The sequence below is a fragment of the Puntigrus tetrazona genome, chromosome 24 (assembly GCF_018831695.1).
Source record: "Puntigrus tetrazona isolate hp1 chromosome 24, ASM1883169v1, whole genome shotgun sequence".
NCBI classification, from domain to species: domain Eukaryota; kingdom Metazoa; phylum Chordata; class Actinopteri; order Cypriniformes; family Cyprinidae; genus Puntigrus; species Puntigrus tetrazona.
This window is the reverse complement of record NC_056722.1, coordinates 992,862-1,014,154: the sequence shown is the minus strand read 5'-3', so window position 1 is coordinate 1,014,154 and position 21,293 is coordinate 992,862. Positions and strand designations below refer to the sequence as shown.

At 37.8% G+C, this 21,293-nt stretch overlaps 1 protein-coding gene across 4 annotated transcripts; it reads left to right on the top strand.

Moving 5' to 3' along the window:
• Window positions 1–6,926: 6,926 nt before the first annotated feature.
• On the top strand, window positions 6,927–20,785 carry tlcd4a (TLC domain containing 4a). Of its 4 annotated transcripts, none has more exons than XM_043225591.1 (7): window positions 6,927–7,257; window positions 11,408–11,577; window positions 12,567–12,656; window positions 12,797–12,855; window positions 13,703–13,797; window positions 18,887–18,960; window positions 19,882–20,785. In XM_043225591.1, exons 2-7 carry the CDS (start codon window positions 11,423–11,425, stop codon window positions 20,195–20,197), a joined length of 789 nt encoding a protein of 262 aa, XP_043081526.1. In that variant the 5' UTR covers window positions 6,927–7,257; window positions 11,408–11,422; the 3' UTR covers window positions 20,198–20,785. The 4 variants fall into 4 exon arrangements, with proteins under 4 accessions (XP_043081526.1, XP_043081523.1, XP_043081527.1 ...); XM_043225588.1 differs by lacking the exon at window positions 6,927–7,257 and adding an exon at window positions 9,252–9,387; XM_043225587.1 differs by lacking the exon at window positions 6,927–7,257 and adding an exon at window positions 10,978–11,312.
• The last annotated feature ends 508 nt before the right edge of the window (window positions 20,786–21,293 follow it).

The window sequence follows — 21,293 nt, the reverse complement described above, 5'->3', positions numbered from 1 at the left end:
TGGAAGCTGCTCCTTGTGTCGATAGCCCAGAGTTTCTGGAAACAGTTATATAACCACAAAAAGCAGCACAAACCAGAATCTAAAGTAGAGCAAATCAATGTTCGTGCACCAGTTCATAGAACTACTGCATTTTGTGCATATGTATATGTATGAGTTTTTTAAATGACTTACTAAAAAGCACTTGTTTGTGTCCTGGGTAATGGAAAAAATCATGCTCTGCATCCTTTCATCTTAAACCTTCAATTAAGTCGATGAAATGAACTTAATGACATTACAGTTCAGCCGACGTCCATGGAGAGGCTTGGAACGAGTTGCTCACCGCTGAATTGAATTACCCATGCCGTGACCTTTTCTGCATTCTTATTGGCCGCAGTGTCAACCGAAACGCGAAGGAATGGTAAAAGTGCGATGGGGCCAGTGATGGAACATTCCAGAAGTATTGGACCAGTTTAAGTTGGGTTGAGGCTGCGGACTTGAATCGAGAGCAGGAAAGGATTTATACGTGCGGCAAATAACATGTTAGAGCTGCATGCTGCATTCTGGGTCATTCCGAGATATGTAACGTAATGCCACATGGCAAAACATTATTCTGTTTCCATAGCGATTTGGAGGCCAATGCTATGTAAGAATTCTCTTCAATGCGCAGTCATTCCAGTGGCTGCAGTCGTAAATGAAGAACCGAGAGTCTACTAGTTTAAGTGTCTGCGCTAAATCTGTCAGTGAACTTGGTTGAACTGCTGTTCTGCGAGTAAATCCGCATATTAAGGAACGACCATACACAACCATATCCATGTATACAGGACAGTGACTAAACAGCCAATCGGCTTCATGAGAAAGCGATGGCATTCACTCAAGTGCTGCCCCCTGCCCCTCCCAACTGTGTTACTCTGGGATAATCAGTGCTTTGTGCTGGTTGCGGAATCCGGGACAAAAAACGCAAGACTCAATTAGAGAGAAGGTCCGAAAAAACTGTTGCCGCAGCAACCACAGAAAGCCTTTAAAGACAGATGGGAACTCAACCGGTGTTGCAGCTTTTGTACGCTGCGTCACGCTGCTAACTGTGCCACCCTGGTGCCAGTTTAGGGGCCCGGGGCCAAAACCATGTGCAGTCTACGCCAGAGCTTTGGAAAGGGGCATGAGTCAGTTAGTGGTGTTTGCTAAGGCAAGCATCACTATTATTACTGCTCACAGAAACCTGTAATACTAAGTATTTAACATCAGCATGTAATTCCAACTGCTGTGTTTGTGTAAGTCCAACTGCTTACGAAAGTTAACCATTGTTTTATAGTAAATTTGCTACAGCACCCTGCTAATTCTAATGGTTTTCATTAAAATGCCATCATGAACCATTAACCTTTTCCAGTAAAACCATTACAAAATTCCATTACATTTCCATTACTATTGTGTTTTGGGCAGGGTTCTATAGTTTTTTTCGGCACTGTATTCACTGTCATGCTTAATGCAGTTTTGTAAACACAACCTGTAATTTATAGAAGTAACAACCGCGATCAAACACATAATAAAAAAAATCCAAATGCGTACCTTTAAAATAACTGACCTTCGTGTGCCTTTTTTAATTCAGGAAAAGGATTCATATAAGCCAAGACAGTTTGATTCTAATATTTCGACATGGCATCCTGCCAAGAACGTGCCCTGAAACGCAGACTTCCAAACATTAACACCACGGTTCTGTAGACTATGGTTACTTAAACTCAAGGAATATAATGAGTTTTTTGGTCGATGTATTATTCGGTCAAAAATACAGATACTTTACAGTATGTACTACGTCATCAAAAGAATAAAATGACATTTTAGCAACCTCAAAGCAACGTTCTACAAACATTTCAAAAACACCTTAGCCACTCCCTAACTAAAACCCATCCGTACTCAAGACACAAGCGTTGTATCAGCAAAAATACAGTTTCTTATTATAGAAGCCACCAAAAAGTGATGCAAGATATGAGCTCTGTTTCACAGAGATAAAAATGGCTATAATAAAGGTGGTCGGCTGTGTAGAGGCAAGTTGTGAACCCAAAACAATAAAGAATAAGAGATGTGTGGAAACAGCCTGGAGTTCATTAGCAGATCAGCTCAATTCCTCAGCCGGCCTGGAATGAACAGAGGGGGGAGAGGATGAAGAACAAAGATATACTGATCCACAGACAAACACGCTCCGAGGAATTGTGACTGCTGATCGCTATGAATTCATTCCTCGCTGTTGAGAAAACAGGCCTGGTGAAAAACGTTTGTTTGGGACTCTCCGGTCCAACACGAAATGTGTTCAAGCTAGAAAAGCAGAAGCTGCCCGTTTTTTCCCCAAATCTGGCTGCGTTTGCTTCATAGGAATGCATTACACCATATAGGATTGCCTCCGTTTTCTTTTAACCAAACCGTTTCATCAAGTTAAATGTATATTTCGCATTATCGTGATCATTATGGTAGGTGAAAGATTGAGAAGTGGGCTTCAATGCGAACCGCAGATGGTTTATAGCTGCTCTCCCAGTCGAAATTTCCCTGGATACAAGCTGAAACCATGTGTCTGTGACATCTGAGACTTCCTCACATGCCTGTGGATATTTTTTTTAGCAGAATGCTCGCATTCCCTGGCCGCTCGGCGTCTCTGAATTTCAGAACGAGGAGTTCGGTATTGATTCTTCTCTTTCAAACCCAACCAAGTGGCCTCTAGCCATCTCCATTTATCCCCCATATACTCTGCTCTGAAAGGCATGGATCTTTTCTCGACGGAGAGGAGGAAAACCATGCTGTATGTTGAAACGCCAAAGGTTTTCTTTATTAATTAAAAGGAGTTTCTGTTATAGTACCTCCCGATAATCTGAAACAGCTGCAGAATCATATGTTATCTTCCCGGGAAGCACAAAGTCGCTTATACCGAGGCCCAGGTAGACAAAGGAGCATTTACAGCAAGGTGAGAGCGTTTCTGGTTTCTGGACTACCTGTAAACTATTCCACACATTTTATGACATCAGCTTCTGAACAATACAGGCCACATTTCTCCAGCATGATGTGAACCCTCTCATATTTAGTCAGCTTGTAAAAAGAAGGTAAGACTTCCTCTGTTTTACAACCAATTAGTTAACTAGTTTGTTCTATTTACAGGCGGAAAACAGCAACAGGCATGAATTATAATCGTCCCAGACTTCATCAGGGGCCACACAGTGGAAGCCACACACGGGAAATGTTACTCATTTATAAAAGATTTCTCAATACGTATTTGTTATTAAATATATAAATATTTATAGAAACTTATTTTCGGAGCAGAAATATTATTTCTTATTTTCAGAGCGCCTTTGTATTGCACAGTTCTGATAATGAGATGGCAGAAATCAGAATTAAACTCAAAAAATGATGAAAAAAGAATTATATAAATCTGTAATTTTAATAGAATTTTAATTTTTTTTTAAAATCACGATTACAGTGGTTTATTCCATAGTTAGACTTTATTTTGGATTGAATAAAAATGTTTATATTTATATATTGCAGAAATAAGCTTCCATATACTGTATGTTTAATAAAATATCTTATAAGGCAACACACTTGACTGAACATATTACTAACTAATTAAATAAATAATTCAAAATCAGACTTAAATTCCAGCACATAAATCATTTTTCTAAAGACCCGGACTGGAAAAATTCTAATGAACTCTAATGACAGCAAATCCGTTTTTTCTATAGGAACCTCAGTCTAGATGTAATGCACTGGTGGATGTCATCTGAATGCAATGGAAGCACATTTGCAGATGCGTTAACTTTAGATTTACAACAACACAGGCATTTACAGCCCCGGGGATTATGACATGCTCTCAGTTTCTATAAAAGTGCTCCATGATGAATCGCCAACCAGTGAGGAATGTCCTCGCACGTCGAGAGGGAAGAGTAGCATACATGTGAACAAAACCGGAGACAAAGTAGTAGAAAGGAAATTGGCGCTCACTTTGGCAGTGAATCCACTAGAAGAAAAACAGACCTTCCTACTGTACTTTTTTTTTTTCTTGGTGGCTGGCTGGCATTTTGCCACAAAGTTCAGTCTGCTGCATGAGCCATTTTGCACGGCTTTGTTAAAGAGGAATTCAGCCGAAGAGCCTAGACCTAAACTGGTTTAAGTAATGCAAAGGTTCTGGAACCTTACATAACCTTGCTATGAATGCATAAACCACTGCTCTCTCTCTCTCTCTCTCTCTCTCTCTCTCTCTCTCTCTCTCTCTCTCTGTCAATCTCCCTCACAGACACACACACATCAGTATTTTTTTTGCTGGTCCGAGGTGGAGTTGATCCAAACAGAGGGTTGTCTGTAACTCTGAGCCTGTTCCCCTTTAAGGGAGGAATTTTCCTCTGGTTAAACAATCAGGTTTTTGCTTAAGTTGCCATGAATGAACAGAACTAATTTAAAGTTAGCTGTTTTTGATAATGTTGGAATTTTTTTTTAATGCTGTTCATAATTTATATAGATACATTTGATATAATTTAAATACACACACACACACACACACACATATATATATATATATATATATATATATATATATATATATATATATATATATATATATATATATATATAATTTTAGTCACAGTGATGTAAGTGCTGGCAAAACATAAAATAGTGCCTGATTTATGCAACTACACTATCCTCCTAATGTTGTCCTCCTGAGGCCCCAGAATTGATTCCAGATAACTTGACACTCATAAGTGCCTTCAGGCAGCTGGAGTTCAAGAAATTTCAAATTGTACATTGGCAGGCAGCGCAGACTATTAATAAAAATTAAGCTCAAAGCAGCTTTTACTCTAGTCAGGCCTGTTTCATTGTTCCTGTATGTGTTAGTTAAGTCAGCCCGCGGTCTGTTTCCTCAGGAAGAGGCTCGGAGGATACTCTCCTCGTGGAGCCTGATGAAGTGGAGGGTGGAGTGTGACACAGATGGAGGTGATGGATTTGATTTACACAGCATTCGGCTTCTGGGAAGTCAACGATCTGGAACCACGTCGGCCAGTTAAAGCCAATGATGAGATGAAAGGTAGGACAGTTGTATTAATCCGATTACTGTAATTGCTAAAGTCGTCTCATTTGGGATGAGGAAAGAAATCACGCTGTATCAAATCTGTGCTTGCATCCAGGTTCCTGTTCAAAATCACAGTCAGGGCTAAACTGCGTAGACTGGCTGCTCTCTGGTGGTGAGTAGAAGAAGTTGCACTTTCATAATAATGTGGGGGTGTCTTGTATGTGTTGTAACCTCTTGGCACCTGTACAGAATGATGCTGAATCATGTTATTATACTGCCAAGAAGGTTTGGCACCCGCCCGTGGTATTGTGATATTTAGCCCCGGTGAATTTAGCATACGTGTTTGGAAAATACTGCCAAATGTGACGAAAGAGCTGTTCTAGTGCACCGGTTTATTCACCATCTGAACCGCCCACCTGTTTGTTCAGTCAATATAACGTGAACTTTGTGTGTGGGCTATATAACAAACATCAGGTTAAATCATAATCCAAGTTTCTGAAAAAGTGGCTCGAACTGCTTCAGTTGCCTTTCGCACAGTGGCCTGGCGTGGGTTGGAAATTAACTAGGGGTTATTAACAGATATAACAAAATGCATTTTATGGTTTTACAGTTAATGCGAATATTGTACGATTTTAAAAGAAAATTTAGTTTTTGACACTAGGACTGCTGTGTGTGAAAGCATAGATCAGTCATGGGAAACCCCTTTTTCCTTTCATTAAGCATATTCATGAATGGGGGGGGTGGGGGGTGAATGGTATCCTAAAAATATCTGAATAATGGGAATGGTGATTAGAGGAGAGTACTGATGGATGGCGCTTCATTAAACAGTTTGCCATGTGTTTGGAGTGCAGTGGTGTGTGGTTCTGACCTAGTTATTTTTAGCTCTGTGGGACAAAAATGGCTCAAATTCTTCCTGATGACCATCTAAATCCGTCCTCCTAATGGCACTTAAAAAAAAAAAAAGGAAAAAAAAAGGAAAACCTTCATGGGGGTGAATGAGATAATCACTCTGTTTCAAAGATTACCACGCTAATATCACTATACATGACGTTTTATTTAGAAAAAATAGTTTGTAAATAAACTAAGCGATGCTTGAACACTTTTATGAAAATGTCGGTGCTATATAGCTACATTTACGAACTAATAAATCAGTGAGAAGAACTCTCAAATCTTTCAGGTGAGCAATTTGCTCTTGAATCTTTTATGCTTTGCATAGCTAACTGAAATTGAGCCACTAATGTCACATGACCGTTTTAATTGTAAATATATGGGAACATTACATGGTCAGAGAGCTCTCAGATTTCATACTAAATATCTTAATTCGCATGAAAGTCTTACAAACCAGCGTGCTCATGAGATAATACATTAAAATAGCATGATAGGGCACACTAATTGTCAATATCAGGCAGCAAAACACACTATATTGGAAGCTATATTCATAAAATGCACTAATGGCTGCCCCATTTTTACACGAGGAAATATTCATCAGGAGATTTCAGAGACACCAAAGGAAGCATAAATAAACATAATTATCCCATTTTATGATCTATATAGTGGCTGTATCGTCATATAAATCAGAATATATTATATTTTCATTAGAAGAGAAAGAGGGTGAAGAATCATATTTGTTAAAATAACACATAAAACTTGATCTCGATGAAACGCGGCTAACAAAAACAGGTAAGTTTTATTTTTTTCCTCAGAGAAAACGTGTATATTCCCCGACGACGCTTTATTTATTTTTTAACGAATCAGTTGAGAGAACGATTCAGTCACTCGTTTTATTTGTAAGGGTGAACTGCAGAGAACGGCACCTGAATGAATTCGTTTGAATGAATTCAAAAGACTCGACTCGCGCATGAATCAAAATCCCCACCGCAAGAGATGACATTATCCGTGTGTGAATATCTCTTTAAGAATGAAGCTGAAATCGGATCCTCTCGTTTCCGCACCTCCACCGCCACATACAGCCATCATCAACACACATCAGTTTCACATCATCATCCTCAACATGCTCTCACCGACGCGCGCTTATAAAACCCGCACGCATCGCAGGCTGAGATTATTATAAGGACCACCCGCTTCCCCGTTTGATATGAAATCATGCATTTCATATCGCCGCGGAGAGAGGAAAGCCATGCGTGTGTCTGATTGACGAAAAACGAGGATTTTTATCAGCCCATATGTTTTCAGACACCATGCACAACTAGCCAACAGACACCATTGATGATCGATAAGAGGTAAGCGTGCGGCTAACGCGTGCGTTTCGTTGCATCAAGTCATATTTTAATGCACGAGCGTTGTGTTTTCGGCCAGCATTGCGGTGTGATTTGGCCTAAAGAAAGCAGCAGGCATGTTGGTAACAACACGAGTCGATTTCCGTCCATCGCAATGTTTTTCGCATAGCTTTAGTAGAGATGTGATTCCGTATTTCGTGTTAACAGGCTGCCATTGAAGGATCGCGGTCTTTGATGTACATTTGGCACGCGTTCATATTCATAAAATGCTCATCTAAGCACAAATATACATATATATGTGTGCATTTGTTACACAAGCAATGCGGTTCAATGCAGCACACCAGCTGGAGTTAAATGACCGAGTTTATCGACAAACGAAGGGTACAATAACATCTATAAGCCAAAAATCTGCTTTATATATTTGAATATTCATTTAAATACGTGTGCGAGTCTACGCTGAAGATGCATATCGGCGTAAAGGGGAAGGAAAAAAATCTGGAAATCATTGATTTCTCTCTCTGTTTAATGCAGATGCTAAATGCAGTTTTTGAACGCATGTGGCATTTTCTTTTAATCGGGGAAAAAATGCTTCTGACTTCTGAGCTACATTCTGCTGAGGTCTTTTATTCTGCTCTTCCTTATTTAGGTTCACTTTCAGTTTTGTAATGCGTGCAGTATACGCAAATGTCAAGTGCAAGGGATTTCTTGATGTATTTTCTCTTTTAAATCTAGTTTAAAACGTGCCTCGTCCGTGGACGTGTGCGATTTGTAGTCGTGTTTTCAAAAAAAATAAAAACTAAGTTTGATTTTATTGGCTCTTAAATGTCAGGTGGTACGAAACGATCGGTCAAAAATGGACAAAAACGGAAAAAACAAACATTTGTAATTGATATATTTACACACCGTCATTATATGAAAGCAAATTGACATTAGATACCATGATTATACCATGATTATATCCCCGATCTGCCACCCACATGACAAACCTGTGCACCAGTAAGCATGTTGATCTGCCACTGGGCACGTTTCTCTACGTTTTTACCGTCGACTCTTTATTTCTTCAACCGCATGTTCACAAACGGGATGCATACACATGCAGCGGAAAACGTGCGGTCACACATGTTCAACTGTGAAAACTGCCGAACTTCCTGTTTCCATTGCTGTATGACCTTTTTGGACGCCTGCCCTTCACAACCAACATGAACCCGTATAGGAACTTTAAATACACCCACCCTCGCCCCTCCCCTACGTGTGCATGCTGCCTATTGCTACATAAAGAACGTCTAAATTTAGTGACCTCGTGTTTTTTGACTCCTGTATCGCCCCATGAAGTGATGTGCTGACGTCTCAGTTCTTTAGTTTAGCTGTTTGACCATGTTCTGAATATTGACTCGATTGTTTATGACCTCTTTTAATGCATTCGACGGATCATCAACCAGTTTTGTTATTTTTATTTTTTCCTCGTGTGTTAATTGTAATAGTGGGCGACTGATATGGATTTTGATATAAAGTTATTATACTTAATTATTATTCGTAATACTGCATTAAGTAACATGCAAAACTAAACTAAAATATCGTCACTTGATACAAATGCTTATAGCAACTTCTCGATTCTCGTATACAGTTTTTCACAAATAAAGAAATGGTAAAAAAAAATTAATGATTAAAATGAAGTAAATTCAGTTTTTGCGCACTTTAAGCTGATTTTACGTTCAGTACACAGTGACACGTCATAAATTAAAGTAAATGGGTATAGCGCATTATAGTTTGTAATCAACTATTTAAAGATAATGCTCACATCTACGGCCACATGCTGGATTTCTTAGCAAAATAAAAGTTCCTGGAAGTCGGTTTTGTCTGGTCTTGTAGCAGCAATTAAAAAAAAAAAAAAAGGTTTTGCAGTGCATAAACGCAGCCAAGTTTTATTAAAAGCCTGTTTTGCCAGCGGTGAATTGCCTTTTTAATTGTTCCAGCTCACCCAGTGTATACACATTGGCTGAAACGCTGGCATTTTGGGATGGAACCACCTTTTCGTCCAATCATTGGGAGGCTAGTGTTGGGAAACCTACCGCTAGCGGTGCAGAAATGGCACTCTTCAACTTTTGGGATGTTGGAATATCTTTATTTATGGAGGTGGGATTGGCAATTTTTTTTTTTTTTTGTTGTTGTTGTAGCAAAAACGAACACGTTAAGGCGTGCGAGGGCGAGAGACTTACTTCCTGTGTGAATATTTGTTTAATCTGCATCTCTGCCGATATGCAGATCTTCTTTCATGACTGTTTGCTTGTCGCTGGAAGTCTGCAGTTGTCGTGACACGTACAAACAGTAGAGACTGTGTATGCCGGCAGCAGTTGATGGTTTAACGGCTGCGTCTAATGTTTGTTTGTTGTTGTTTTTTTATTTTTTTATAACCGTTTCTTTGCTGAATGTTTATGTTGTACAGTACTCTTCAGTGTAGATGACCTTAAATTTAGTAAACAGATTAAGAGCTACAGAACTCAGATTTCATGTTTTTCACAACTGTGTCAGTTTCTTCTCGGTGCAGTGGGTGCATGCTTCTAGCCTCAGGTAAGAGTGCGATTCATGTTTTCCATTAGCTGTTATGGGCCAGAGGTCATGAAAGTATATCAGCGGGAGATGTTATGAGCACTTAGATGCCTTGTGGAAGATGTCTTGTAAAACGATGCTGCTTCCTTGAGGTTTCTGGAATTTCCCGGTACTAAGATATATATATATATATATATATATGATAGATAGATGTGTATGTATGTATGCATTAGTAATACTGTGAAATATTATTAATATAAATATTTCTAAAATGTATATACAAATTACAATTTTAATTATTTAAATGTTATTATTGTTATCATTTATTAACTTTATTGCAATTATTCTAATTTCCAATTTGCTTCTTAATAATTTTTTCTTTAACAATATTGATACATTTATTTTCCATAAATTGTGCTCCATAATTGTATTTTATTTAATTTTTTTTATAATTTTTTTAATTTTTTTGTTTTAGCACTACCAGGCAAATTCTAAGATTATAAATAACAAAGAAAATAATAATGCAGTGAATTAAATGCTCGTTTACAAATAAAAGGTTTACTCAAGTGATGTGATATTTGATATGGTTTAACCTCGATTTAACTAGATTTGGTCCAGATATCCATTTGAACATTAACCCAGTGCCCCTTTCTCAGATGATTAACCATATACACTTGCAGAAAAAAGGTACAAATGTTGCCACTGGGAAGCTACTCTTACAGAACGTACACCTTTGTACCTAAAGGGTGTATGATGTTAACTTACAGATAAATATAAAGTAGCACCTAAATGGTTCATATCAGTACCTAAATGATCTATATTAGTACCATTTTTAAGAAGTTATCACTCAAGTTACAACTTTTGTACCTTTTTTTTTATATATAATAAAAGACGCTTTCTACAGGAAGTGAGAGAAGCACAGGCAAGAATGAATGCAATCTACTGTATCTCTTTTGCTCTTTGTGCCGATTCACTCCTGCTAGATCCAGTTGAAACGCTGTGATTATTTTGGCCCATGGTTTATCATTATGGATCACTGCTTCCTAAATATGTGCTTCAAAGGGGACAGACTTGTTTTTCTGGTGCGCAATGACAGCGCCAGACTGCAAGAGGAACTGTTTGAACATACGATGAGGAAAAGGTTGGCGTGGAGTTTTAAGCCGAATGCGATGTTTGCATACAATGCTACTGTAAAGGATTACGTCTTGTGCCATTTATTTCAACAGAAGCTTGCTTTTGACTCCACAGCGGGGATGTGTAACATCAGATGTTAGAAATCGGGTGTTTTGGAATGGTCAACAAACTATTGCTTCACTCCTGGCAGAGTTTATATCAACAAATGATGCTTTCAATAAAGTCTGAGAGGACTGATACTATCACGCGTCCCAAAGCCTGTATTAGTTTTATGAACGTCAGATAAGGGGCTTTGCATCGCCTTGTTTCTCCTTGTTAACACAGTAATGGCAGAGGGCATGTCTGTTAAACATTTACTTAACTTTTCTCCTGGAACTGTGAGTTTTCCCGTTGAGCGCTTTCAACTAGACCTAGATGGCCGTGTCTTACTGTAAAGCATCTTCAAGCGTTTTTTCGCGCTCTTGTCTTGCAGTGGGGTCGGGTGGCCATGGACCCCTTCAGCCAGCTGATCCTGCTCATCTCGGTGGTGAGTTTTTGCACTTTCCAGTGGCTCTTTCACAGCGTGAGCCCCTGGGCATCGTCCAGAATCAGCCCTGGCTTCCTCAAACTCACCCACAAACAGAAGATCGAGTGGAACTCAAGGTACACCAACATTATTTGTGCCGTCTGCGTGAGTTCTGGAGCTAGTTCTGCATTTCTCTTTCCGTCTATTGCCTTCTCGTGGTCAGTGTTTAAGCACAATAGAGTCATTGCAAGCTGTATGTGTTTGATTCGCTAAAAAGAACTGGCTCAGAAGAGTCATGCATTTAGGAATCACTCATTTCATTTTGGAATCGCAAACATTATCTTGTTGCACTGTATGCGTTTAATGCGTTTGTTCAGGAATCATTTAGAAAACAGTTCAAACTGTATGGATTTGATTCACTAAAAAGAAATGGCTCATAAAGGGCTTTTGGAATATTGGTTTTGAATTACTAAAATCAACCGACTCAAGTCATTTGTTTAGGAATCAGATTGCACTGGTTGCACCAGAAGAACTGGGACAAAACACTCAATCATGTAAATGATTCCTTAACAAATATTTTTGATTCACTGGAAAGAACTGGCCGATAAGAGTCATTTGTTTTGGAATTGCCCTACACTTTTCATATCGTGAATCGGATTGAACTGTATGGTTCAAAGTATTCAAAAGAGTCATTTAGACACTGCATTGCACTGATTCACTGAGTCATTGGTTTACTATTCAAACTCCAATACAATTGCAAGTATGCATGTAATAACGTCAAACTATAATAAGCAGGCAGCAAATATGAACAGTGGATTCGCATCTGCGCTTCGGATATTTCCCAGTTTAACGTCTTATCAGAAGATTACGCTTTGGAGAGCAGGTTGTAAGCTGTCGCTCAAAACAGCTAACGTCTGCCTAAAGAAACTGGCAAGAGGCGAAGATGGCAGCGATAATGCTCATTTCATCAGGCTGTCAAGAGAACAGCCAGCTGGAGGAGATCTTTTAGATGTAGGACACACAGAGCCCAGTTGATTGAAAGCAGTCAATCGCTCCGTTTCGATTCTTTTAACTCAACGTTATTCATTGTTAACGCTGCTGCCTTTTGGCTTTTGTGTGTCTGCAGGACCGTGTCCACGCTCCATGCCCTGTTGGTTGGCCTCTTCTGCCTCTACATCCTGTTCTTCGATGAGGCCGTCAATCAGGACCCCGTATGGTGAGCTCTCGACCCGTCACGCTGCATGCAGGGCATGCTGGGAAAGCGCTGCTCTTAGACGAGCAGGACGCTTTCAGTAACTGTTTTAAGGTGATCTTGCAGTAATCTCAGTGCCTTGTCCCCCGTCTTTACCACAACAGGGGAGATCCTACTCTGGTGAAGATAAACGTGAGCATTACTACAGGCTACCTCATATCTGGTGAGAGCTTACGGCAGATGTCTGATAGTGTTTGGAGAGCTGCATCATGCATGGAAACGCGAGGCATTTTGATGAGGTTTATTGTAATATTGAGAGTCTGATTTGGAAATTTAAGTGAATTATTATTATTTTTTTTGTACCAATGATCTTTTTGGGGCTTTCTGGTAGACTGATTATATTTTAATTGTTAGTCAGTCTAGTTGCAGCAAAGAAATGCCTCAGTAGCCACACTACACCATCTCTGACCGTTTTAACATTTTTCATTTTTCGTTTTTTTTTTCATTTTGCTTGCACTCAGTGATTTGCTTCCTTTTTTTTTGTACTTTTAAAAAATAAACAAAAAAATTTATACTTTTGTCCCTCATGAAATGTGACCAATTTAATGCATTTAACTAGTTTAACAATTTTTTTTTTACGTATATTGCTGCTTATTGTTAGCTAACGCATTGACTAATATTCACAAATGTGACAGTATTGTTAGGTTTTTTTTTTTTTTCATGGTGTGCCTTTTTTTTAACATTTTTGTTAGTTCATGGAATATTTGTAAATTTTCTCTAAAGCAAAAAAAAAAAAAAAAAAAAAAAAATTAAAAATAAATAAATATATATGAAGTAAAGTAAAGGTGTTATTACAGCCATCAATGTTATCCAGTGTTGGCAGAGACTCTGAAACAAGGTTAAGATGACCACATAAAAAATGTTGTGCAAATGTCCCTACATCAGTGTTTTCTTGAGAGATGTAGGTATATTATTGTTAGGCCATATTTTTGTAGTTATTTTAGAATGTATTAAATCACTTCTAAAACTCATAGTTCTGACTCTTATTGCCCTTTTTCTGTGTTTTCCAGATCTGCTGCTTATATTTTACTATTGGAGAGCAATAGGAGACAAGTTTTTTGTAATCCACCACCTGGCAGCATTGTATGCTTACTACTATGTACTGGTGAGTTCACTGTTGTCCCATAACAGAACATGCAGGCAAGATGGGAAAGAGACAACCAAGAGTGAGCAGTGATAGTGTCAGGTGTGCAGCTGGTGCTAGAAGCTCTGTGTTCACTGGCTGACGCTCCACGAGCATTCACTTACAACACTAAACTGTAAACAGAGAAACGGGATGGGGTTTTTTCTCCCCCAAAAGGATTCTTCTCATTTGTATCCTAAATATGCATCACATTTTTTTGACCCCATCTGTGGCATGTGACCTGTTTCTCATAATTGTAAAAGTGTATAAAGTCCTTCTCTTGGCTATTTGACTACTTAACTTGTCCTATATTTAACTACTGTATGCAAAGTCCTCATCTTTAGAAAATGTGTTTGTTTATTTATAATCATGTGGTTGACTAACTATGCAAGAACCAACTTATTGATAATTTTAAAGGAATATTTCACCCAAAAATGAAAATTCAGAAAAAAAACGTACTCGCCCCCGAGGAATTCCAGATCTGTATGAGTTTCTTTGTTCTGCTGAACACAAAGGAAGACCTTTTTTTTTTTTTTTTTTTTTTTTTGGTCACCGTGGACCTCCATAGTTTTTTTTTTTATTTTCATTTATTTATTTTTTTTTCCTATTATGGAAATCTTAAATAGCATGTTAAATATAGTGCTATTTATTTATTAAAAAAATGATGCTGGCATGGTGTGAATTTAAAATTAATTTCTTATTTATTCGTTGGCACGGTACATTTGAACCATTTTAACGCAGTGTCAATACATACAAACACGTTTATAAAATGTTTTAAAAAGTCAACCTTTGAAAGCTTTTATGAATCTTGAGACTTTTGTTGTATTCTACTCCTAGTTTCGAACACGATCACCTCTCTTTTGTAGAAAAACAATTCTGCTCATCCCTATTTAGCGTATTCCTTGTTAAACGCGGTTTCCTGATAGTTTCCGTTACCAGCCCAGATCTTCACCCACTAGACTACACCACTGAGGCCTCTACTGTTCACTCTTGGTTCAGTTGTACGGTTACCCTCTAGGTCACCAGGTTCTGTAGCTGACTATGATGATGATGATGATGATGGTATTTTTTGCATGGAATGCTCATTGACGGTTATGCAGAAGTCCATTTTCTCCTCCTCCTACCTCACTGACCCCCCCCTCCCCCCTCCTCCTCAGCAAGTCTTATCGGTCAGTTCTGGCCGGCTTTCGGCCCAGACTGCACCAGATTGGATTGTGTGCATGTGTTGATGCTCTCTGCTCCTGTGGTGCCGCTGGAGGGTTTCCTTGTGTGCATGCTCTGATACCTCCCCCTGCTTTGAGCCGATCTTCCTCCTAAACTCTCTCTCTTCTAAAACCTAACATCCACGTCTCAACTGCAGGATGAGTAACAGCCAGAAAGCGCTTGTTTGACGGGCTGATGCACACTCACGATATGGGAAGGTTTTGCTGAATAACAGGTTGATCTGGTCCTCACCTGATTCTAAGTAATTATGCATGTAGTTTACATGTTGCGCAGGTTATTACTTGTGCCTTTTCATAAAAATTAGTTCAAATGAACCTTTAAGATGAAAACGGCATCAGTTGATGCTCAGTTGTTTGGCATGGGTCATTCTGTAAAATAGATTTAAACTCTGTAAATAATTTGTTGTTAATGGGTTTATAAATATTTATAATGCATAATTTAGCTTGAAATAACAACACTAATGTTTATTAATATACATATTGGGAAATAATTTAAGAAAAGGTAACAGGGTTGACACAATGTGACAATGTTGCCATTCCAATAAACAAAAATCTTTCACTATACTGTGCTCAGTTGCCCATTTATTAAAACGATTTATACATTATTATAATTATATAATGATGATTATTGCTATATAATTGTTTGTTAAAAACATGATGATGATTATTAATAATAATAATAATAATATATTATAATATTAATAGTATTTATTTATTTATTTTCTTATGTTTATTATAGAAGTAACATTTTAAAACCTCAAATCTCCAACATTTTAGGGAGATTTAAAGTAGAATCTTTTTTAAAGAGCTTAAAAGATATATATATATATATATATATATATATATATGTATGTATGTATATATATATATATATATATGTATGTATGTATATATGTATAAGATTTAGGAACTTATGTATTATGTATGTCAGGACATTTACATTTACATACACTACATTTAAAAAAAAAAAAAATTTTTTGTTTAATAAATGTAACTATGTAACTCTTGAAAATATTAACATGCCTTATAACAACTACATATGCTATTGAATGAAATTGTAAGTTTAAGATTTAAAAGCTGTTAACTGTAAAAGTCATTAATGGATAAGAGTAACTTGACATGTTCGTGACAATGCACGAATGGTTAAAACAAACTTTATCATATGCATCTATAATAATTTTAGTCAGATATATTGCGCACCTCGAGTCATACAATACATAAAACGGGCAGCCAAAAAGCACTGGTTTTGCAGAATGACCATGACAAATGACATTTAGTGGCTTTGTTTATCTCCTCACTTTTTTGTAAACGGCACCACAAAAAACAACAAACAAAAAAAAAACAAACTCATTCCTAAAAATGCATCTGGGGCAGCGACTGATGATATTAATGGCTATACTGTTGCTTATATACCCTACATTTACCTTTGCACTCGTTTAATGCAACCTTGAGGATCGCCTCAAACCTGAACGTGCATTTTGTTGTCAGGATGTAGACCATACTGTCACTGGTCACTTTTATGACTGCCATTTCAAGCCTTTTTCTAAATTTATTCCAAGATCACCGGTCTAGTTTAACGTGGAGCTGGAAGTCTCTGTTGGGTCTCACTGAGTAATTAAGTCTGTCGTTGGAAATGTCATTCGTTGTTATTGTTTCCTGTGTTTTAGAAATGCTACTCGTATTAAAACCAGAGTCTTTTTGTTAATTACTGCAGACTAAATTCCAATGTTCGCCTTATTTTTAGAACGGCGCGTAAGAAACCCCATCAGTGTTTTAATAACTGTGCTTCATCTATATTTAGTGCCGACACTGAACCTTTAGCGGTCTATCAAACAGTTTTGTTGTTTTCTTTAAGAAGTAGAATAAAAATGGAATTAATTTGTCAGTGTGTCGTGCGATTTGTTTCTCATAGTGCATGTCCAACGAGTCTTAAATGTTGTTGCTGCTTCTGTGTCGTTCGTTCTTTTTGCATTTTTTCTGCACCTTTTTTTCCAAGAATCTGTCTGTCAGTCTGTCTCTGTCCCACCTAACATGACTTCTTGAATAACGCAGCCTCACTTCCTCTGACCAGCAAAACCCTTCATGCAAAAACTACCAGTGTCACTGTTAGTCGGGTAAAGAGATGAGGGCTATAGGCTTGGCTGATCTAGATGGACTCTCTCCTGTCTTGTCTGCTGTCCTGCTGTTATGGAACTCTGAGCAGTTACTGAAGCCCAGTTACAGTATGGACTTACCAGTACCTAGGGGTACCAGCATGCATCTGCTAGCCAACCTGATTATTATTTTTGTTATCCTTGATTGTTATATGGCCCATTTTGCAGTAAGTATGCTAATGTGTGTTTCAATTGCAGCCCTTAAGGTAAGTGCGTTAGCGAGAAGCCAAATGTTTATTCTCTCGCTGTAGGACCGATGATGTTAAAGCCGGTTTGGACGGGAATGTTTTTTTAGTTTTTTTTTTGGAACGGGTCTGAATATTCCTCGCTTTGCAAGGAAAGGCTAAAAAAAGGCTTCATTCTCTGACAGAACGTGCATGGCTGACCATGCAGTGAGATCCAAACGTCTGAGACCTCGTTTGTACTTAACATAAAAATAAATTATTAGCATTTTGGATTTTTTTTTTCTTTTAACACTGGTATGACAAAAAAGTAAAATAAAATAAAAAAATGATTCAAATGAAATGTTCACTTTGAAATGGAAATTCTGCCATCGTTATTTATTCTGTTCCTACTTGTTCCAAACCTGAACGAGTTTCTGTCTTCTGTTGAACACAAAAGAATAATAATAGTTGGTGGTAGCCCTTGACTTCTGTAGAAATTCTGTGTTGTAGGTGTCAATGGCTACCGCCGGGAATTTAACAATGACCGTAACAATGCTGTGAACAAGATTGGTTGCCAAGTTATCATGTTTCAAAGTCACATGGCTTTTTTTATCAGACAAAACGTTTATCCTACTCAAATGTGCGTATTTTCTTTCTCCCCCAAAAAAAAAAATATATATATATATATATATATATTTTTTTTTATACACCACCAAAATGCGCATAAAAATACAAAAAAGGAGCACAAATTAAATACTAAGAAATTCTGGAATTAGTTGCTTTAGTTATGAAATAAAATACATTTTAATATATATGATATTGATTTCTATTCTTGTTGTCATGTGTAGTTAGGAATTCAAAATAGGTTTTCCCCTGGTGGTTTCAGACTTTTGGACTACACTGTATGTGCCTGACAAAATGTGGCTTATTTGAAATGCGGGCTCTGGTTTTTAATTTCACAGTTAACATTGTACAATTATACATGGCATAACATTATACAACTACAAAGAATCTGAATTTAAAAAAAAAAAAAAAAAAAAAAAAAGTTTGGTTTAGATTGAAGCCAGATTATCTCATTTATTCTGCTTCATTTAGTACATGACTGAAAATTATTTTCCATGATATATGTATTTAACAATGCACAAAGTTGACTATTAGCATAATGACTCTTAATTGTCATACATTTTACTCCTTCATACATTGCAGTTTTACATGCAAGTCATTTATAACCTCTCCATATTCACTGAAAATAACATCTAAATATAGACAACAAATACCGAAAGGGCATTATTTGGGCTTAAAATAAATCCTATATTAATAGAATAACCATTTCCATGTAAGCAGCCCTTTTTTCTATTTTTTTTTATATATATCTGTCAGAGTGAAGTATCATAACTCTGCACTGAAGCGATTACTGTAGGTGCCTGACAGCAGGAGATATTGAGACTGTTGGAGTTGATTCATGTGGCTGTGCTTTTCTATAACTCGTGTCTGTGTCATTGTTTGTTTGTTCTTCACCTTGTGTTTCCAGGGTCAAGGAATGTTGCCTTATTTTGCTAACTTCCGTCTGCTTGCAGAGTTTTCCACACCGTGTGTAAACCAACGGTAGGCATTTGACTGATTCAAGTACAAAATATTTAATGAGCGAACTGTAATTTTTGCCCACCATATATGTCTTGAATCCGTTAAAGACAACATGAGATCTGAATTATCACTGTGTACTTCTCTAATAATGTCTGGTTTTATTAATTATGAAAAAAAAAATGTTTCTTCAGCATTTATGCTTAACATTGTGGTCTAATTGTAACAACATTTTTGCATTATTTTGTTATTTTCCTTACCAAAAGTAAAAATATCATCAGATCAGATTTCACTGTGGGTTCACCCAAAAATGAAAATTTGCTGGAATTGTACTCTCCTTTAGGACATTGAAGATGTAGAAGAATTTGTTTCTTCTACAAATTCGAGGAAATTTAGCATTACGTCACTTGCTCATCAAACGATCCTCTGCAGTACATGGGTGCCGTCAGAATGAGACTCCAAACAGCTGATAAAAACATCACAATTATCCAATGTGAATCAAAAAACCTGTAGTTTCTGTATTAGTTTGCAAGAAAGTAATCCATAATTAAGGCATTTTAAGATTAACCTGCTGCTTCTGGCTAAAATAGTCAATAAAAATGCTTTCTCTGGTGGAAAAGTCCATCCTTTCTTGACCCCTCGCATCAGAAACTATCAAAAAATTAAAAAGATAAAAGATAAACAAAAATCTTAATGTTGAGTTTGCTTCACAAAATGTTAATTAATGGACAGTTGTATGGGTTACTTGTCAACTTAAGGCTCATTCTGACGGCACCCATTCACTTCAGAAGACCCATTGTTGAGCAAGTGACGTAATGCTAAATTTCTCAAAATCCGAAACGGTTGCTTTAAATGTCTTAAAATGCAACTTCGTGTTGTCTTTAATTAAGAAATGACACAAATAAACGGTTACAGCATGTCACTTTGCTCACCTGTGTTTTCCAGCTGGTTCTTTGAAGTATTAGGTTACCCCAAAGCCTCCAAGCCCAACATGGCTAACGGGGTACTGATGGCGGTGGTGTTTTTCCTGGTGCGGATCGCTGTCATGCCGGTGTACTACAGCCGAATGTGCTCGGTGTACGGCACGGAGGCCTTCTACAAAGTCTCCTTCGGCGGCCGAAGCGCTTGGATCTTCTCCAGCATCTGTCTGGACATCATGAACGTCATGTGGATGCATAAAATCGCCCGCGGTTGCTACAAAGTCCTGCGTTCCAGCCGGAAATCGAAACCCGAGAGCCAGGAGAACGGAAAAACCGATTGAGCGAAAAAAAGAAAGGGCGTTCGAATTTTACACCACTTGCTCACAGACAGGGTCGTTGTCTTATTGACGGTCTTCACGGGATACTATGGTGTGATGGCGACCGGTAAAAGACTTCGAAAACCACCCCAGAGCAATACTTCAGAGTTAAGACCCCGAAACTCTGGCAAAATCGAGATCCAGTACACCAGAAAAGACTGGCCGCCCGCTTTTATTTTGCGTTCGTTTTGAAACCGTAGACCAAACGTGCAAACGGTGCACTGTTCGGGAACACCGGCTGAACTGTATTTTAACCGTGTTTGGTTTTAATTCTAAACCGTGGGCAGGTAAACCACATTATTTATTCTTCAAAGTTGGGTCCCGTCGCTCTCAATCGCTGTACTGTGCAAAGGGGCCAAGCGGTCAGTCACCTGATGTTCACGTTTACTTCAAAGCCGCGTATATTGACTGTGAAAGATTCATCCACGCAACTGCACTGCACTAAACGAGGGAAGTCAGCAATCTGGATCGGTGTACTAAAGAAGAATTAATGTCACATAGATATTTTGTCGAATGCACCTGATGAGATCCAACTGTTGGTTAAATTGGTGAATATGGTAATATATATATATATATATATATATATATATATATATATATATATATATATATATATATATATATATATATATATACACACACGAGATGTGAGCAGTGATCGCTGTTTTTAAGAATGAAACCTGTTTACACTCGCTCCAGATTCAGTTCGGATTTCGCTCCTCCCATAAAACGGACGTCACGCTTTGTTCGCGCTGTACAGTTAACTGCATGCGGCGATGTTGTTCTCTGAATGTTCGCGTTGTACATAGAAGTTTTATTGAACATACGGTAATTATTTTAATTACGTCGGTGTACAGTGTATCCGATCAATACTGAATTAAACGATCGAATATGATTTGGAAATGTTTTTAAAAAGGAAGCGTAGCTCGTGAATGTTCGAGGACTTTCTCAAGGTCGGGTCGTTTTCCTGCATCGTACCTAATTTATTGAACCAGTTTTGCACTGGCACAGCATGGTAATGTTTGTACGGCATATTTATTATTTTTTAACGGAAAGATAT

Coding starts and splice junctions, on each gene's coding strand:
- tlcd4a (XM_043225587.1), top strand. CDS start 11,262: ATGGCAGAGGGCATGTCTGTTAAACATTTACTTAACTTTTCTCCTGGA. Junction 11,578..12,566: donor AAGATCGAGTGGAACTCAAG/GTACACCAACAT, acceptor GTGTGTCTGCAG/GACCGTGTCCACGCTCCATG. Junction 13,798..18,886: donor ATGCTTACTACTATGTACTG/GTGAGTTCACTG, acceptor TTGTGTTTCCAG/GGTCAAGGAATGTTGCCTTA.